Genomic DNA, 20,432 nt, shown 5'->3' with positions numbered 1-20,432 from the left:
GTATTTCAGCTTAAAATATATCTTCTCATTTCTGGTTAACCTACAATCCCTTTAAGGCTAATACAGTTTACAGCAGTAGGCAAAGCCACTTAGCAGAACCAAATTTTGAATATAGGTACTCCAGAGCTCTGGCACAAAACCCTTTCAAGAAACAATTTTAAATGTGGCCATATTAAAATCAGAGAAACCAACACTGACACAAATCGCATGCTGATATCATTTGAAAAAACACCAGCCATGTTTTTGGTGTTGATGGGAGTAAAACATGTCATTTATAACGCCACCGAAATCATAACAGGAAGGAAGTAGACCTCAGAAACTATAAACAGAAGTTAACAGAAGTAGGAAGTACTTCAAATGCTTTCACGTACTGACTGTAAAAAAGATACTAAAAGGAGAAAATGTTTTCAGGGTTTTTTTCTTGGTCTGTTTTTTGTTTGTTTGCTTTTTTTTTTTCCACTTTACGTATCCATTAGTTATTTTGAACAGTAAGCGATGGTCACGAAAGTCAAATGCAGCTTTGAAGTCTTCACATGCAAAATAATTTATGATACAAATCAACAGCTTGATTTTCCTTCTACTCTTCCCACTGCCCCATCCCTCCAAGAGAAATATCTCAACCTCTCTGCTTGGTTAAAGTAAGTCTTTCACCTGCATCTCTGCATTCAAAGTCAGCAAGTCGTGTTTGGCCAGAACACAGCTGGGGCTCTTCTCCCTCCTGCTTCACAGCCACTGACATTAAATCATGCTCCTTTGAGGGAAATAATTAAAAGCTCATTCCAAAGCCAAAAATTATAATGCACCTTGAAAGTCAACAGGAGCCTCCACATAAAGAGAAAATGCCTCCTCGCACCTTCAGACACTTCACAAATCTCGCAACTACTTTTCACACCTTGCTCTGCCTGTAAGCTACTGCACCCAAGGACCCTTCTCGGGACCTGGATTTCCAGTAAACAGGGGCTGTCCGGTAAAATTCACTCCTGTTCTTAACTTCACTATTTCAGTTCACTTGCCATCCTTTTTTTCACCCTTTCCCAGCTTTTCACACTTGTCAGCACTCTGGAAAGTGTAACGACCAGTAACCACCACCTCCAGCTCCAGCCACCAGCCCAGCAAGCGGTGGGTCAGAGTCCCCCAGCACTGGGCTGAGCATGGGAGTCCCCAGCCAGGTCCCCAGCCCCCCCGAGGCCATGGGGGAGCAGGGGCAGAGCCCTCAGGTGCCTGGCAGCACCAGATCCCCAGCTGCAGCTAATAACGTTGATGTTTTTGTAAGAAAAAATCCTTACCTTTTGACCTTTCCCTGCACTTCTGGCTTATAACACAGTACCCCATAGATATAGCCAGCAGTGCTCCCCAGGTTCTCAGTGCAGAACCGTGCCCTTTAGATTTGCCCCATTACTGAAAACAACACATAGAAATCGAGTTGGTAGGGAATAAGGACTTTATTCTAAGATGTGAGCTGAAGCAATGAGCATATGAAGCAATGACCACTAGAAAAAAGTGAAAAACACATCAAATATTTGTATTGTACCAGTTCAGTTTGAACACAAAAGTCCCTTTCAGTAAAATGTATGCAGAGGCAGGCCAAAAGCATATGCAGAAGCTCTGAAGGTCACCTAGAGCAGTGCTTTTAATGTCTAAGAAAGAGGTCTCCCCTATGAAAATCTTTAAGCCAGGAAAAACACTTCAAGTAACAAAGAACACAAAAGTAAAACTGATCTGTTAATTCTGCTTGGCACTGTGGAGAAGGAGGGGGATAATATATCCCAAAAGAGTATGCATCTTTAAGATGTATAAATTCAAAGTCCCTAGAACACAAGTCTGCTGCCAGACCAAGTACCAGTTTTTCTTCCTCATTTAGAAAGTCAAGTGAAGTATGTCTGTTAAGCATAAAGAGATCATGCTCTGAAGTTAAAGCTAATAAGATCACACGGTCTGCTCGCCAACGAGGAAATTTCACTGACATGCATACCCAACAGACCTCATCTCTTTGTCTTTATAACAGTACCCTATCATTAAAAGCGGCAAGTTTTATCAAAGCATACATCTGTAAAATTTTTGAAAACAAATGTCAAAACAAGTATTTCCTTGACTGTCTTAATATCAGAGGCCAAATGCTGCTCTCCTTGAACTCTCCCTTCACATTCATTTCCGTACCATTGGAAGGGAGCTTCGAGTTCACACACGGAGCAGAGCTGGCTCTGTTTAAGTCAGAGGTGGTGGTTACCTTATCCTGGCTCATGCATGTGTCATCAAAAAAGGGCTGGCAGGACCACTTTTGTGCTATTTTCAAGGCCTACCAACTTAATTCTAATGCATACATATATGTATATATACATATATATACATATATATATATATAAAACGCACAGTAGCTTTCAATTGTAAGAAAAATGTAATTTATTTTTAAACCTGCTCTTTGGGACTTTAGATCTAATTTTAGTGATTTATACACTAAATCCACAGGTAATATGAACTGAATGGTCACTTTTCTTAACACAGTACCATGAATGCATCACCTTAGAAACTGCTATTATGGGGGCTAATCCAATAATAACAGTGGCAGCAACAAAATTCATTGTCAGGACAAATGTCAGTCAGGCGTTAAAAAAATATGTCTCTGAAGAATTGCATTGCTTTTAAAAAATACACTGAAATATTCTATACAAGAATATAGGCATCACACTTATGAATCTAAATTTATAACCACTTACATGTATTAGCTCTTCTCAATAAACCATCTACGTTTGCTACCCACCTATAGTAGCTACAGTTTCAAATTGGGAACACTGCAAATTTATGTACCTTCCCTGAGATCAGTAATCCAAAATAAATAGCCCTGCAAAAGTAACAGTGTAAACTCTGGATTTAAGTCTTCTGTAAGAATCAGTCCTCAAAACCCAAGGAGAACAGTAAGCAAACGTAAACATAGCAATAATTTCGTCAGTTTTGAGTTATTCTCAGCAACAGTGGAACCTATGTAAGATGTAGCATCCAAATGTTGAAGACCCATCATTTGTATCATACAACATGGTTGTCCTAGTTCACTTTCCTATCATTGAACCCCTGAACACATCCAGTTGTGATGTGGATCTCCAAATTGCGACCCAGATCTGCTCCTCCACTCTGCATAATCTTTAGAGTGTCTTTAAAAACACTCTTTCTGAGGATCTTATTCTTGAATAGAGGAATGGCGGATAGATCTGTGATAATCCTCTGGACTAGTCACAAGTTCTGGTAAGTCATAGCCTCTCAGAAGATGTCCACTGTTTTGTTGAGCAAAGTAATACAGCTGCCTGGCAAACATTGGTTCAACCTTAAGAACAGACAAAATGTTAATCAGACATGTGACAAAATTTCATGCTCCTCATCTTAGTTATTTACAGTGGTTCCAAGTTAAAAACAAGGCAGGACAAAACGGTTCTGCTTACCAGAATGGGAAAACAATTCCAGTGGTCTCATTAGTCCCTGTTTTAAGCTGGGCCTTGCCTGTTCTGTTGCCAAGTGCCTTGCTAACTGCACACACTCCTTACCTCCACAGCCTTCATTTAGGGGGGCACATGGCAGTGACACCAATGATGTATTAACAACTGCAGCCCCTTAGCCAGCCCCTGGGTGTGAGCCATGCCAACAGGCCAGGCATGTCTGTGGTCACTCAACGTGTTCAAATGCATACGCTAAGCGCTGAAAGTCTTGTCTGCATTGTAAAGTGCTTTGAGGACTTAACTTGAAATCCTGGAGCCCTCAGGTAGACTGAGATACGTCACCAAACGACTGTGTTTGAAATTAGACTTCCATCTAACACCACGATCACTCTTCTTACTATTCATTCAAGCTCTGATGAGGAATCTGTTCAACCACCAAGAGGGATTTGTATGATTTAACACTGCCTTCACTTATGTCTCTTCCCCCTCAGGGCTTTGGGCTCTGGCTGCAAGTATTTAAGTAGCACACTGAAAACAAACACCTGAAGCTCTCCTTACTCATGGGGGATGGACAGGGTGGATAACTTTTCTCCACAACCCTCTCCTGCTGGTCAGCCAGCCCCTCCATATTTAGACATGGGCACAATTTCAGATGAAAAATATGCTGTCTGTGGGTCCCACCTCCAGGAAAGGAGAGAGCCAGGAGGGATTGCTGCCTTGGAGAAGCTCCAAAAATCCCCATTCTCTTCCCTGTCATCAGCGTTCAGAGGCAGCTGAGCACCTCCCATCCCACCATGGGCAAGATGGGAGAGCAGTGGGGCAGGTGAGCCAGACAGGTCCTGGGGCATAGCCTCTTTGGTGGGATGGTGGAGCCCCACCAGCCCATGAGCAGGGACAGCCCAAGAGGGTGAGCGGTTGAGGAGCAACTGGTAAGGGGGAAGCAAAGCTCTGGAAAGAGCAGGAGGTACAGGCCCACAAAGAAGCTGCCAGGACAGGAGCTGGAGAAGGGAACTGGAGAGGGGATAGGAAGGAAGGATGGAAAGCTGGAAACTCAAAATGGAGATGGGAGAGAGTGAACTCTCCCAAAAGGAGAGATGAAGATGGAGAGCTACCTCTAACCAGCCATTGCATAGCTTGGGATGGATTTGTGAGCTTCCTACCTTCCACCCCAGAGACTCACTAAGCAGTGGTGTGGCAGCACAAAAAGCTACACAGATAAGGGGAGGCCACAGCTTATGACAAAAATCTGGCTTGCGATCCATGCTGCTACCAAAGGGGCTTTCAAAAAATTAAGAGAGATACCAGTCTTCTTCCCAAGGATGCAGTAAGCTAAGCCCTGCTGCTAACGTGTGCATTATCACCTCTCTTGTGGTTTTATGGGCCAATACAGCCAATTTAGAAAGTACCTGGTCTCAGTCTCCGTCATCACCCTCTCTCAGACAGCATCCTGAAACACTAGCTTTGAGTGTGTGCGAACTGTGGTCAGTCAGCCTGTGAGCTTACCAGCTACCTTAACCCTGAAGCTGCACAGGCAGCCGCTGCATCCCACTAAGGGCTGAGGTCCCTGAGATGCCAGCTGGGATTCTGGAGCACCTTCAGGTGCTGCAGCTGTGAAAGCACCATGTCCTGCACCCGCCTGGCAGCACAAGGCGCTGTGCAACTGGGCCAGCGGTAACAACGCGGCCCAGATCTTCCAGGCTACCTTTCAGCTTTAGGTTTTGAAGGGATTTCCAAGAGATCACAGATGAGCCTTGTGCTCTACAGAGAGGGAAATCAGGCGCCCTTCCCTACTGAGGGCTATCAGTCAGTCCTTGGTAGATCTGGGGATTCAACTCTGGTCTGAATGGTGCTGCATTTTCAAGAATTTATCACCTCCCTCACAAGGTAGAAAAGCCTCACTGGCAGACTCATATCCTCCAAGGACTATGTTTCTCTTAGGTAAGGTAAAAGTCCTACTTACATGGGCTGTAATTAGTTTCCTCTGCCTCTGCGGATCTGGAAATTCCTCCCCAAAGCACAGAGCAACCTGGTATCTCGGCAGCGGACGTCCATGGTGAGCAAAGGCTTGCAGCTCTGGGAATAGAGAAAGGGCCACGTTGAGGGTTAACCCCGGCAGGCAGGCAAGCACCACACAGCTGCTCACTTGCTCCTGCCACTGGGATGGCGAAGAAAATCAGAAGGGCAAAAGTGAGAAAAGTTGGGGGGTTGAGATAAAGACAGTTTAATAGGTAAAAAGAAAGAAAAAAAAAAAAAAAAAAGGACAAAACAAAAAAAAAGGAAAACAAGTGATGGAAAAAGCAATCGCTCACCACCAGCCAACCGATGTCCAGCCAGACTCCAAGCAACTGCAACCTCTGGCAAACTCCCCACCCCGCCAGTTTTACTGCTGACTACAAGGTCACTCGGTATGGAATATCCCTTCAGTCAACTTGGGTCGGCTGATCGAGCTGTGTCCCCTCCCAACCCTTGTCCACCCCAGCCTACTCACTGTGAGGGCAGAGTGAGAAATGAAGAAAGCCTTGACACTGTGCAAGCACTGTTCAGCATTAGCTAAATTATCCCTGTGTTATCAGCGCTGTTTTGATCACAAATCCAAACCATAGCACCACACGGGCTGCTATGAAGAAAATGAACTCTATCCCAGAGAAAACCAGTACAGGCTGGTAAAAAAGACTTTGTGGATGGCTGAGATCCAAATGGATGACTCTGGAGCACAGTGGGAGAAGATGAAGTAACTGCAGGGGACAATGAGAGCGGTCAGGAAAAGGATGAGAGGTAAGGAGAAGACACTGAGTTCCAAGACGTTCCCACAGATTAGAGGGAACTAGTTATAACATTGCAATTTTTCTGTTTGCCTTGCTCATAAGTCATTTCCTATGCACAAACAAGGATGTCTTCCAATTAGTATTTCTATCGGGCCTTGACAGCAGAACCTCCTGGAGCAGACGCCAGCGGTAGCTGGGACCCACACAAGCAGACACCCAACAGCAGCACTGAAACCAATGGCTTAGTAGGGCCAGAGACTCAAAGTACTGCCAGGCACGAAATTCAGCCTCAGCTACACATAGTCATGGAGCCACTGTCATCACTGTGCCTAGTGGGGGACGGGAAGGCAAGGGAAGGTGAAGGACATTATTTAAGCCATGCACCGAGCCAGCAAAAGAGCCTGTGTCTTCTGCACTCTCTTCACTAACTCACAGCCTTGCGCAAAGGGAAAAGGTCAAGTTATATAACTATTCCAATAGTCCAAGTGTCCCCTAAAAAAGATAGCGGGGAAGGCCTTTACAAGAGACTTCTACTTGGATCAAACTCACTATGTTGTGTTTCAGACACTGCATTTCCTTCCAGAAAAGAGAAAATTCCATCTAACACAATATCCTCATTAAAGTCTGCATTATTTGTAGTATTTCTACATAGTTGATTGGTAAAGATTTCATTTTAATTTATAACCCTATTCATGCTTTCTGGAAAAAGTTAAAAATAATATTAAAACCAATGTCTTTTAACGAAGCACCCCCTGCTATACAGGGAAAAGAGAGCCTCTGAACTTGGCATGACAAATGCATCTTTTCCCAAAATACACTGCTGCCATTTCTACTCTAACTGAAAGCTTTTCAGATCAAGGTGTGAATTCAGCAGCTACCACAATAAGTGTAAAAATCCTGGCTTGGGACTACTGGTCTTACTGGGAGGGTCAGTTATAAGAGTAAAGTAATGGGCAGCTCACTTAAAACAAGGACTAAAGCATAGTTCTCCCCAGGGTCTCCTCCCAAACACCCTAAAAGTTCTGTGAACTTTATGGAGATATGCCAGGAGAGAAGAGATATTTTCCCTGAGATCTTGCTTCCCTCTGTGCTGTCACAGGACAGGGCAGGACAATCCACCCAAGGCCAGTCCAACCATATTGCTAATAGGGAACTTCCTATTTCCCCTCGTTTTACTTGGCCTCAGCACTTCTCCCAATCCTGAATGCTTGTGGGAGTGCCACACAGCAGCCTGTGGCATGGACCTGGAGAAGAAAGCCCTTTCTTTCCCACCAGCAGGATAACCGGGGGTTGAGGTCAGCCTTGTGCTTCTCCAAAACCCTCTACTCACTCCATCTCCCTTTCCAAGCACCTCCTGCAACACCACAGGGCTCCCCATGCACATCCCCAAACCTTCCCCCAATCCTGCTACTCCAGCTCCAGCCACCCCTCCTTCTGCCAAGCCAACACTCCTCTGGCTGCCACCTTCACACTCCCAAATTCTCTTCCTCTATTCTCCTACTCTTCACCCAGCCCAATTTACTGCATTTATTATGCAGTACTTCCCAAAGACCATCCACCTGGTTTCTGATTTATTGCCATTTTAGGCTTCTCAACAGTACAGGCTGCTCAACACAGGCCTCAATGCTCCGGTGCAGTTCGCATTGCAGGGTCCAGCTCCTCACTGGGGTCCTAACAGCTGTAGTCCATAGCAGTTCTGCATCTGTCCCTTTCTCTGCTGATCTAGATTTCCTCTCCTGCTAGAGATCTCCTGCCTCCCTTCCCAAGGAACGACCCAGTTTCCTAAGAGGGGAATCCTTAAACATGACTGCAGTCTGGGACCCCTATACATTCAATTAACATGCAGATGCGATACGCCCGTGGCAAGTCACTTACAAACCTAGCTGAGCATCAACACATGTAAAACTCACTTTGCACACACCGCAGACTATGACTTCAACCACATGCTTGGGTTTGCACAGGCATTGGTGCATAAGTAATTTAGGAGGGGGAAAAAATAAGTATTGCTTGAGCTTATCTTTGGGGTTAAGCATCTAAAAAGAGATGTCCTGTCAACCGTTTGGAAGAACCCAGAGTACATCTGAAAAACCACCTGAGAAAAGGGAAAGGGATTTCCAAAACCATCATCAGAGGCAGAATTATACGTCTTTAAATTATCATGTGATTGAAGCCCAAGCCAACACCCTGACCTCAAATTCCCCTTTCTAACTGTCAATTCTCACATCCATATGAGATTTCTCTCTTTAAATGCATTTCTTGCTTGACCATTTTGCTAGGATGATGCATCAACCCTGGAGTACAAAGTATGCTAAAGCTGTTGTTTTGGGTTTGGTGGGTTTTTTTAATTTTGCAAGGCATTATTCTCCCAAGAGAGTCACGCCAGTGCCAATGCCTTGTTTTAATGGGAAAACACATCAAACCACAGGCACACAGTTCACCTGTAGCGATGACACACATCTCAAAAAAAGGGCCAACGTGTATTCCTACTGCCCAAGCAGTAGGGACTCTGGGACAATGACTGGCTCCCCCCAGTTTCTCTGGGTGGACAGCTTTTCTCTCTCTAATTGTTCAGAAGTGCTGGGAAGCAGGGTTGAGGCTCTGCCCCTTCATGGGCTGGAAGGAGAAGGCACCATCCTAAAGCGTGCCCTTGCCCCCTGTGTACTGCTCTGTGCATAATGAGACCTTCCCACAGAGCTCTGGAGAGGTAATGCACCTCTTTCCTTAGAGTATTAGCCAATCTGGAAACTCCAGAGCTTGTGAAATCATTCCTATCCCCAAGATATCTTTTAAACACTGGAACAGACTGAAAAGAAGGCTTTCTACTAAAATTCATGCTGGCATTTGCATACTCTGAGCAAGATCTCAGGATGGCCCCGGGTCAAGTTGAAAGCAGCACAAGTGCAGACCACAGACCAACCCAGGACTTAGACTAGCAGATCCAAGATCAGGATCCACTTTCCTCTGTCACTTCATTTGTGGAAAGACTATTTTGTTAGGTGCCTTCTTACGCTTCTAAGAGATGTGGGGTTTTGGGTGTCACCAGCTGAGCATCAGTTCGGTCCTGCTGGTTTGAGCAGGGGCACTGAACGTGCACAGAGAGCAGAATTTGAGAGGATTATTCAGGAGTCAGCCACCCCTTGACTGCACTTGCCCAGAAGAAGTGAGGGGTAATTCTTACTGTAACTTGTAAGGTGACACAAAAAGAGCACTCCCGTGAAGCTGATGTGGAGAGCAACCAGGTAACATCTCCAGGAATGGTATCAAAGTCATAGTGGAAATTACCTGCCAAAAACTGCTGAGTATCAAAGAGCTTGCATGTTTGGTCCCGCTCCAGCTTGTTGGGCCGGTCATTGCAGAGCGCCAGGGGCCCATCCCAGTAGATCCTGCTTTGGCAAAGTCTCTTAGCATAGAGGCCATCAGGTGCCATCCACAGTATTACTCCTCGTTCCAGGTGGTTCAGCAGTTTTTCTATGTTCTTCCTCTGGCCATTATCCTCTGGATAAGGGAAGATAACTTGCTCCAGGCTGCTAACCTCATAACTTTGGCCATGGGATATCCTACAACCTTCAGGACTAGAGGTTGTCACCTCCTTTACCAGTATTTCACGGTAATATAAGCAGATGTGGAGTCGACAATCTACAAGGAGAAAAGGAAAAAAAAAAAAAAAAAAAAGAATCACTGTGATACATTAGTATGAATGTTTTGTGTTTCAGATCTACACTAAGACCAAGAGACAAGTTTGCATGCGACTTCTGAGCCTGGTGGCCACCACCACCCAGAAGACAGGCTCACATTAGCACAATTCATATAAAGAATATAAATACTAAAACTTTTGGGGTGTGGTAGCATTAATGTTCTCTCATTTTATTACAAGAGCTACTGATGTGAGAATTTTGTGGGAACTAACATCCTGCAAACTTCACATTTCTATTTAAAAGGAAAAGTCTGCACCCGAAAAGTTGCTGTTCATCACATTTTCCAAGTACACGTCACAATTAAACCCACCAGCTCAGTACACTTCCTCAGATTTAATCAGGAAGTAGCTGTGTTTCTCCCCAGATTTTGCATAAAGGAGGCTTCTGCACAGGGGACCTGCAAACTTGCACTCGGCTACCCGAAGAGAAGCTCCAGCTCCAAGAGGGCTGTACCCAAAATCCCCAGCCTCACTTTCAAATGGCCATTCGGTCAACTTGGTTGACCCCTAAGAACTCACACAGCACTGAATATATATATATATAACATATGCATGTGTGTATATTTTTATATATACATATCCACAAACATACATACATACAGACCCTGATTCAGGAGAACAATCCCGCTCAAGAAACCTGCTGAGCATCATGTTACAGGTTTATCCATTATTTCTGTGAAAAGCACATTCCCACAGCTTTTCCCAGAGTTATTCAGGAAGTCCCCCAGCATTCAGACATCTGCAAACCCAGCTGAAATAATGTCCCTTTTCTTTCCCAAATGCCTTTTTTTTTCACCGGGAATAACAAAGCAGAGCCAAGCCAGATGGCACCAGCAAGGTGCCCAGGTAACACCAGTTTTTGTGGGGGCTCCTCCCAAATGAAAAACTGAGCTAAAACCCACTGACTGCCCAAAATTTCCAAACTCCCCTGGGAAGGCCTGATCTGGTGGCTCACCAAAGCAACCCAGCACTAACACCATGAGCCAGCAAAGCACTTCCACTAGCTTTAACCACCTCCATTCCTTGGAGCTGGGGCTACAAGTGTTTAAATATCCTGGAAAAAACAGGCCCATACACCAAGCTCATTCATTAAAGAGGTTTTGTTTTGTTTTTTTTTTCTTCTTTTTTCATTTCACTAGAAAGGAGGGATGGTGCTAGAGCAAGTCAGAAGTGGGAGTCTCTCGTTGAGCTCCCCAAAAAGCCCGGGGGGTTACGGACCTTACCTGACAGGGCGAGGGCTTCACCAGACCTTATGCTTGGCTCAATCGGGATGCCAGGAGTCTGGGACTCAGGAGGGGCACAAGCATAAAAGGTTCCTGTCACCTGACAACCTGTTTTCACAAACAAAAGTCAACGACAGCTGCCTAAATCCTAAAAGAAAAGCTTGGGCAGAGATCACAGCGGTGCAAAAGTGAGTTTTCCTGGGCCCCACCAGGAACTCTCTCTCTTTCCCCCTTCTTAAAAAGGCCCTACTTCCCAGTTTTTCCCGGAATGACAACTCTACCAACCTTTCCAGACGTTATTTGGACTGTATTTTTGTTTGGGTCTGCATGAAATATCCCCTTAGCACTTCAGTATTCCCCTTACTCCTTTTTCCTTATCTATTGTGCCATTCTATTACAGAAATAATTTACATTTTTAACTAGGCTATAGTGGTCTTAAAAGTTGCCTGCATAAAACAATCCCAATCCATTTCATATAAGGAATTTTACTAAAGACAGATATAACAATAAAGCTGGAATTAACACTGTTTAAAAAGTAGGGAAAGAAAATCGTGCATCGGGAGACTATTAGGGTTTTATTATCAGGACTACTGTTAGACTGTTCCAAGAGATGCCTTTCAGTAAATGGATTGTAACATGGGCAACTGATGTTTTCCTCTGTTTCTTAATGTCAGTAAAAGTCTTTGGAGGATGATGCAAGTGACTTGCAGACAAATGCTTGCGCGCTGCCTTTCCCAGCAGCAGAACCCACCTTGATTAGAAGCCGGAGTGATGCAGATACAAAACACCCACATCTCCTGACACGTTTCAGAGCCCAGTGAGAAACCCAATACCAGCCGCTAACAACTGCCTCCAAATTCAGCAAAGCACCCGAACGTGTGTTTAACTGCTGCAGAGGATGTACTTCAGGGCAGAGTTAGTTCAGCTTGCTACCTCAATTTTTTATTAGCAAATAGCTCAACTAAAAGCGAAAGGATCCTGCCTAATAATTCCAATATACTGCCAGCAAAATTTTCAGTGCACCAAGCATTTGCTTTTTAGCAGACTCAAAGATTCCTCTGCACCAAAACCTCTAGAGAGATGTCCTCTGAAAATGCAGCATCTGCTCTAAGAAGTCCTTCCTTGCTTCCCATCTTTTCCAACCCTTCTGAACGAGCTGCTTCTTCTCACAAAGAAAAAAGCCTGCATCCTGAGGAGAGTTATCCTGCAAGGGTCTGCAGTGCACGGTTCCCTTTCTCTTATGTTTTATCCCCTGCAGGCTTCAGTGTTGCCAATTTTCACAATTCACGCTTTTTCCTAAGGATGCAGAGTTGGGAAAGCAATGACTATGTTAGGCTCTGGTTCTGTGAGATCTTCAGGGAAGGGAACATCCCTTTCTTCTGTTTCTGCTGCACCAGCCCCAAGAGAGACTCAATCCATGACAAGCTGTCCCATTGACACGGCACTAAAATAAAGTAATAACTTCAGCTATGCTCTCAGGAGAATAATGCCATTTTAATCCACAAGACTGGAGGGAAAACCTCACTGATGTGTGCCTCAGAATGTCCAAAATCAGAAAGCAAAACTAAAGAACACATGTTCCCATTTGGGGTTTTTGGGGGGTTGGTTTCCTTCTTATTGCTCAGGGCTTTTGATGCAGCTGAGAACTTTTGGGAGCTGACCTGTATCAACTCAGCGTGTGCACAGCCCACACACCACACGTGTGGTGGCAGTGAAAGCAAGAGCCAGGACAAAGGCTCTTGCCTTGGGCCCCGTGGCTCTCTTTGAAGGGAGCCCAGCACTCCTCTCCAGCCACTTCCGTTAATTCCAATCAAAGCCGCAAATAAGAAACGTGAAATCTGCGGTCCTTCTAGGTGACCAACCTCAGCAAGCAACCCGACATGGGAACATCTTACCATTTTCACAGCCAGGCCCTTGCCAGTGATGACTGCGAGCTGCGAAGGGGACGCTGGCACACTGGTAGGGGATGTCGGGATGTGGCTGCTCCGGGGCAAACTCCCTCCAGTTCCGTTCGTGGGGCACCATGTAGTTTGGTACCTATTCAATTTAACAAGATATTCTTTTACTCAGCAGCTGTCAAAACTAATGCTATGCGTTGCATCAGCTTTCACATTTCAGCTCCTTGATTTGCTCTGCCAAGGCCCACGGAGGTCTAAGCACTGCCCAGGCTACATGGATGGCACTTTGCCACCACCACCAGTGAGGCTTTGAAATGAACTCCTCACCACTGGTGTAAATAACAAGCAGGATGGAATAACAAAAGGCAGTCAGAGCACTGCTGGTAAATGTCTGCTCGTAAGAGAAAAGCTTCAATTCTGGCATCAAGAGAATGGCAGTGCACTAATATTTATCGTCCAACAGAAAAGAGCTATTACTCAGGGATAAACAACACCAAAGGACATCAACTGCCTTGTGCCTCATGCGACATTAGAAAAGCTTTGTCTCAATTTCTTGGTTTTCATAATAAAGTTTCTTCCCAGAGAGAACTAGTGAACCACACCAGCACAGACAAGCATAGCACATAGCACAGAAATGGTGATGCTCAATGTATAAGCACCAAGCGAAATGCATAACTGATGTTATACCTGGGATGGCAGTGAAGTGTAAGGAGACGTTATTGGAAACGGATGGTTCATCATTAACGGTTGCTCTTCCATGCTGATCTGTTTTGCACCTGCATTCACCAGAGGGGTGAAAATAAATTATGTCAACCACATCTTAAGGAAATCTGGAATTGGCACATCGAAGACAAATCCCCACAAATTCCCCCTTGCCTTTGAACAAGAGGAGGACTAAAATGCCCTCCAGTTTGGGACATGATTCCCAGCCCTCCCTTGCAGGCAGCTCCAGGAGGCAGTCTGTCCCGCTGGGCTCCCCAGTGTCCCACAGGAAAGTGCTGCCCAACCATACCCAGTGCGCCGCAATCCCGCCCGGGCCCTGCCAAGACCCTGCCTCCCCCAAGCCCTGCCTGGCACCAGGGGCTTCTTGGGGGGCCGGCACAGCCCCCAGCCCCTGCCCAGGAGGCTGTGGGCTGGGCATCCCTCACTTCCAGCTCCTTCCCCCACAGCAGTTACCTACTGCCCAGCTCAAAACACTTCTGTTCTTCCCTGAACTCAAAACCTAGATCCAGCAAGCAATTTTTTTTTTTTTTTTTTTTTTTTTTGCCTGTCCCTTGAGTTGCTTGCTTGGCTCTCACTACACAGAACTGGTGGGAAGGTTCCTGCTAAAAGAGCAATTCTTCCAGCGATGTGCAGGGCACCTCTCTGCATCTTCTGCACGGGCTCCCTTTCAACGCTCTGGCTCAAACGCCAGCAGTCCTCTCGCAGACGCAGCCTCTTAAGTCATCAGAACAAGCTGCACTTGAGCCCTGCATTGTGGCTCCTTAAAAGACTTAAAAAGACTGCAGGGCCATTCTAGAAAAGCACGCTTCGGTCCTCCTATGCTTACAATGAGACATATTCACACTCTGTTACACAGGGAATTAGAGATGCTTTACCTTTTTTAGCTCCTTCTGGCACTATTCTGTACACTTTATAGGGATCTGAGATGTCCAGCTGGCTTCTCTCTACCAGTTCTTCAAAGTCATTGCTCTTGTTCAAAGCACACCTTAATCTTGTCTTCCAGGTAGGGGGATCTGGTTTATCAATGCCCTCTCTGAACTTTCCTTTAAAAAGAGCCCAAGCCTGGAAACATTTCAAACGATCAAAAGAACAAGGGGGGGGAAAAAAAAAAAAAAAAAAAAAAAAGAAAGAAAAAAGAAAAAGAATCAACTACAAGGTGCAAGTCCACAATGCTTGAAACAGCATATATATGTGTGCTTATATGTGCATTAATTTACTCCCTACAGGTTTAGGCTGAGAAAAAAAGCAGCACAGTAAGGTAGGAAACGCAGTTTAGCAGGCACAAGGGAAGGCAGAAACGATCCAAGATGAATGTGGAAATAGATGTGCTGCAGTCCCACAAGCATTTAGCTCGAGGCGGAGAAGAGGGAAAGGGCTGGCGGTCTCATCCCGCAAATGCGGGGGACCCCAGGGCAGAGCCAGGGCCGCCGGGGGCAGCAGGCACCCCGCAGAGCCAGCCTGCGGACACGGGCGGCCAGCACGGGATGGCGAGGGGCCACCCCAGAGCCCCCGGGCACCCCTCCTGCCCCAGCCGTGCGTCCCAAAACCCTGACCCCAGACCGAGCCCTACCTTGAAGAGGGCGGCATCCTCCTCACGGTTGTAGTCCTGCTTGCCCGCGTGCTTCCAGGGGATGCGGAAGATGCTCTTCTCGTCGTTCTCCCATACCAGCCCCGGGTACTTGCCGCTGTCGATCTGGTCGATCAGCCACTGGCGGAGTTTCCCGTTGCCGCAGCTCACTGAGTTCATCCCGCACTCGCCCGGCTCCAAGTTCATGCCACTTGTGTCAGGGGTCGGGGTGAGGGGTTTTGGGGTGCCTCACCGAGCCCACCTCTCCGCACACACCCAAGCACTGGCTCGCTGGGGGGGGGCTGGGGGAGAGGGGCAGGAGGGGGGAGAGGAAAACCCACAGGTCACATGAAGTCCCCGTGTAGAGCCCTGGCAGCGCTCCCCAGTCCCCGGTGCCACATGTATCATGCCAAACGGCAGCTACGGCACGCAGGGGGGCCCCGGGGAGCCAGGGAAACACGGTACAGAGCCTCAGGAAACCAGGCACAGCCCCCCCCGCCCCTGCCCTCCCCAGGCACCGCTCACGCTACAGACTTTGACAGACTTCCCCCCCTGCCCCGACACTGTTTTGCATGAGCACACATGGGTTGTTGAAATTTTCATTGCAAGTGACTTAAGGCATAACCCCCCTGTCCTGCTCAGAGTTCAACTGGGTTTTTACTTTTTAACCAAAAAAGAAAAAAAAAAAAAAAACAAACGCATAAAAATGTATTTGCATATGACAGTGCACATATGTAATGTTAGACACGTGCACACGACTTGGAGGGCTTCACATGCAGTTATGATTTATACAGACAGCATCTAACTATAACATCAAAGTCGATTTCACAAGCTCACTTCAGCAAGACACATTTGAACACATGACGTCCTATACATATCTACCCCTCCAACTGCTCCCAACAGGCATATATAGTAACATTCAAATCTATACATTGCAAATACCTAAAAGTGGAAAGACACCAACCCACGGAGCCTGGCACAAGGGCACTGTCCCCGGGGACGCGGGAGCTTGCAGCCAGCCAGGCTGAGCCCCAGCTACATGCAGAGGTGCACGGGGAGAGGAAAGGTCCCAACATTAGGACACCGACCCCAGTGATGGGCACCTGGCACCAGGTTTGTCTCCCCGATCTGAAAACGTGCTTGAATGCCCAAAAGCTTAGTTTGGTGGGGTTTTCCCCCACCATTACATCTAATAAAAAAGCGATTCCTCGCTTACAGTCTTTGCCTCTACACACGGGGAGACTTTCTGAGACCCCTGTCAGACAGGCGCACGCTGCTGTGGGCACGGGGGCAGCTCCGCACCCCTTACACCCCTCCTCAGCCGGCAGCACACCCCCCTCCCTCCCCCTCAGACACCAAACCCAGTCCCTCAGCTTCTCCCCCACGCACGATGTGCCTGGGGGGCGGTGGGGGCCGCGACTCCCCCGCGCGTGGGCCACCACAGCCCGTGTGAAGACCCCCCCAAAAATCCTTTTCCCCACCTTAGAGCATGCAGCGGGTCCCCCCCACCTGCTCCCGCGACCCCTCCCCGCCTCCCCACACGCCACCACCTCCCCAGGGCAGGGGGAACCGATTGGGAGAGGGAAAAAATAGGGAATTTTAAAATTATTATTTATTTCTTTTTAAAAAAGCGAAACGGCTCGCTCAGATGCCGATAGCACCAGGAGAAGCCCAGACGGGGGGATAACCGGGGTGCCCGCACCGCCCATCCCCGTCTCCATCCCCGGCCCGTCGGGTCCCGCGGCGGGGCCGCTCTGCCCGGGGGGGCGGGCAGAGCGCTGCGGCAGCCCGGGAATTGGGAGGAGGGAATGGAGGGGGGGGGGGGCACACAGACACACCGACACACACGGCTGGGGTGGGGGGCTCCGCCGCCGCTTACCTCTGTGCAGGGGCCGCCGGGGCGGCTGCTGAGACGGGGCGCACCGCGACTGGGCCGGCGGCCCCGGGAAGTTTCTTTATATGATGGAGGGCGTCGTGCCCGGGGAGGGGGGGGAGGCGGGCCCCGGCCCGGAGGTGGAGCCGGCGGAGGGGAGCGGGGACTTTGCGAGCTGGAAAACATCTGAGGGAGTGACACATGCCCATTGCTGGTAAACACACGCCGCGGGGCGGGAGGGGGGGGCTGCGCAGCCCGGCGCCCTCTCTGCGTCCGCGGTGGGTTTTTTTGTTTTTTTTTTTTTTTTTTTAAATCTATACAGACAGACACATATACATAAATAGCGTGGGGAAACTCCTACCTATGATAGCCAGGCGGCTTTTACTGTAAAAGACCCAGCTAGCTACACCCACCAGAAACGTTCTAGACGGCGCCGGCCGAGCCCCCGGGCGGCTAGGGGAGATGGCGGGGGCGCCCACCCACCCACCCACTCGCGGAGCCACGCCGCACCCGGGGCCGGTACCCTCTCCCCTGCGAGACCCAGCCCGGCTTTGCCCGGGCCACCGAACCGCGATCGCGGAGGGGGATGAGAAACTGCTCCCCGGGGCGATGGCGATCCGGGGGGGGGGGGGGGGGGGGGAGGGGGGCGCGGGTGGCTCTCCCCCGGCGAGCAGCCCGTAAGGTGTGAAATGGGGGGGGGGGGGGGGGACAGGGGGGCGCCGGGCCCCGCGGGCAGCGAGCCCCGACGGGGCGGCCGCAGCCGGAGCCGGGGAGCCGCCAGCCCCGGCCCGGAGCCGCTCCCGCCCCGCTGAGCTCCGGGGGTGCTGCCCCGGGAAAACCTGGGTTCAGCACCGGCACCACAGCCGGGGCTGGCTGGTGGGCACCCCACTCGCTCCCCTGCCCGACAGCCCCCTGCCCGAACGTGGTGGGAGCCTGGGGGGTGTGTGTGGGGGGGTGTGAGGGAGCGAGGTCCGGGCTTTCATGAAAGTCTTTCTTACCGCCTTTTGGGTTTCAAACACGTGTTATATGCCACGACACTTTCTTGTTGTTGTTCTGTTTTAACGTCTCCAACACGCATCCGCATCCTTTCTGCAGTAACGTATCAGATCAAAAAAACCAGCCGTCGCGCTCTGTGCGGGCAGGCCGCCGCTGTGGAGCCTACACGCAGACTTTAGGATATTAATTGCAAATCTTCAACGCCATCTTCTGAAATTTAAATGTAATTATCACCGCGTTTTGAGGGAGAAGTGAGAAGCGCTGGCATTTTTAGATACCGGGTTTATAACACACCATCCATCCTCTAAAAAAAGAATTGGCAATGCCCACCCAAAATCTTTTCAGTCACGAGTTAAGGCACCTTCAAAACATTAAAATACGTCTTTGAGATTGGAGGTGACTGCCACCATAAATCGAGACGAGCAACCACGGTTCTACCAAAAGACATTTGAAAGGCTTTCTAAAAATCCAATTTCAATTCTTAGGGGCAAAACTGTGTGGTACTAAGGGCACCAACTGTAACTTCATGAAGTATAAAACCATCATGAAATATATCACTATAAAATGAACATTTCTAGTGCCTTCTCTCTTTTGCAGCTTTTAAGCCAGAAAATTCTGGGCCAGTGTGAAACATGTAGATTCGATACATATTCAATCAAACCCTTCAAGGGGAAAAAACCCCATCTTTCTCAAATGCTGAAGAATATTTTGAAAAAAATAGTTGTTTTTGTCCAAAGAAATCCACATATAGATAGAGAGGTAGCTGAATTACACGTTCAGAAATCTTTAAGAGAAGACAAAGTCAATCACAAAAAACCCAGACAGTACATACATGGGAAATTACCTGGCTGGGTGGTGGGTTGCTGTCTTTGTGCAGCAAGAACTCTATTAGGAAACTATCTTCAATTGCCTAAATGTTAGAGGGGATGCTTAAAGCCAGACCCCTACATGCACATTCAGCCTTTGCAAATAAATCTTCTGATGAGTAAGAGATGCTAACCTCATTAGCTTTGCTGATTTCGTTACTCAGGGTTTCTGGACATCAACCATTTCCATTTAAGATGACAAAAAAATGTAGGACCACCTTGTCGGTCTGTAAAGTAGAAAACTCTGATCAATAACACAACTGTGGTGTCTGCATTAAATGCTGCAGCGGTGCGCCAGTAAACTTTCGTTGGGTGCTTTTTGCATATGCTAAGAGGTGATTCCTCCCTAACCGGCCTTGATGGTGTGATCTGAACACATACAGCATTTCACAGCCTGTTCATCTTTTTCTAAAGATTTCCAGACCACTGCAAGTGCCTGACCCTTCAAACTTTACCCAAAAGCCCTGCTGCCTTCATGGAAGTTTTCTGTGTTGACGACTCAATTGAAGTCCTCTTGTGAAAACGCTCTCGCTGCTGTTGAACCACGGCCGTCACCGCCAGGCCCCCTGTTTTTTCACACTCTTAAGGTCACACTGACTAAAGCATGCCAGGAAAAGTGACTGTTTCTTCTCAACAGTCGCTTGCAAGCCCCCAGTGCATAGAAAGCTGGCTTCTGCTTTCACCAAACCCCTCTGAAGTCCCGGCTGACTCACCTGGGAATTGCACCCAAGGCAGAAAAGCAAAGAGATGCCATTTCAGACCAGCTGCTGGGGGGGCTCTCTGAAATGGGTCACTATGGAAAGGTGCAGCGCTGAGCCAAAGGGCACTCATGTTAAATGCTCCTGCACTCAGGAGTTTACTTCTCCTTTCCTTCAGAAAGGTTGCCCTTGCTCTCCTGGGTGCAAAGGCTCTCATGCCTTCCTAAAAAAACACTGTTTTTTTTTTTTAAAAAAGCCAGAGGGACCTGTTGGAAGTACACCAGAGGCGATATGACTGGCAGCAGAGGCTCCCGAAGGTTCGCCGCTCGTTCAGGGGCTCTCTCCGTGCTGGAAACCACGAAATCCCCCCGGGCACTGTCGCAGGGGGAGTTCCTCTGTGCAGAAGAGGAACCCCCCGAGGAGAAGCAGGGAGCACCCACTCCCTCGCGCTGCTCCCACCCGGGCTGAGAGGGGCTGCCTCGGCTGCGCCGGCCGTCCATCTGCCTGCGGCTCTGCCGGGAGCGAGCGAGGGAGGGCAGGTCCCGGTGGGCTGTGGAGGTCAGGCCCCCCCACACACACACTTGCCGCTGCCCAAAGCAGCAGCTCAGGCCAGACCCCCACGACCCGGCGCTGTGAAAGCCTCCCAACCCCATGCTTCGGTCAGCAGCACTGAGGCACAGGGCTGAGCTCGCAAGCCACCCAGC

The 20,432-nt window shown here is 48.3% G+C and overlaps 1 protein-coding gene across 1 annotated transcript; it reads right to left on the bottom strand.

The window, feature by feature from the left end:
- Nucleotides 1–1,423: 1,423 nt before the first annotated feature.
- On the bottom strand, nucleotides 1,424–18,312 carry IRF4 (interferon regulatory factor 4). The gene is made up of 10 exons (XM_042806940.1): nucleotides 18,167–18,312; nucleotides 17,175–17,354; nucleotides 15,299–15,597; nucleotides 14,604–14,790; nucleotides 13,693–13,781; nucleotides 13,003–13,144; nucleotides 11,108–11,215; nucleotides 9,473–9,826; nucleotides 5,386–5,498; nucleotides 1,424–3,316 (listed from the first exon to the last, which is right to left on the bottom strand). The coding sequence occupies exons 3-10, from the start codon at nucleotides 15,500–15,502 to the stop codon at nucleotides 3,173–3,175; spliced, it is 1,341 nt and encodes a 446-aa protein (XP_042662874.1). The 5' UTR covers nucleotides 15,503–15,597; nucleotides 17,175–17,354; nucleotides 18,167–18,312; the 3' UTR covers nucleotides 1,424–3,172.
- Nucleotides 18,313–20,432: the final 2,120 nt, after the last annotated feature.

Source organism: Tyto alba, unplaced genomic scaffold (assembly GCF_018691265.1).
Source record: "Tyto alba isolate M040663 unplaced genomic scaffold, T.alba_DEE_v4.0 Super-Scaffold_48, whole genome shotgun sequence".
Lineage (NCBI taxonomy): Eukaryota > Metazoa > Chordata > Aves > Strigiformes > Tytonidae > Tyto > Tyto alba.
The sequence above is the reverse complement of the archived record's forward strand: the minus strand, read 5'-3'. Positions and strand labels throughout refer to the sequence as shown.

What these genes read in the sequence shown, in the direction of transcription:
- IRF4 (XM_042806940.1), bottom strand. Translation starts at nt 15,502, where the DNA reads ATGAACTTGGAGCCGGGCGAGTGCGGGATGAACTCAGTGAGCTGCGGC. An exon ending in GCCAGAAGGAGCTAAAAAAG is followed by an intron (nt 13,782 to 14,603) that starts GTAAAGCATCTC and finishes TGGTGAATGCAG; the next exon opens with GTGCAAAACAGATCAGCATG. An exon ending in ACACTTCACTGCCATCCCAG is followed by an intron (nt 13,145 to 13,692) that starts GTATAACATCAG and finishes TAAATTGAATAG; the next exon opens with GTACCAAACTACATGGTGCC.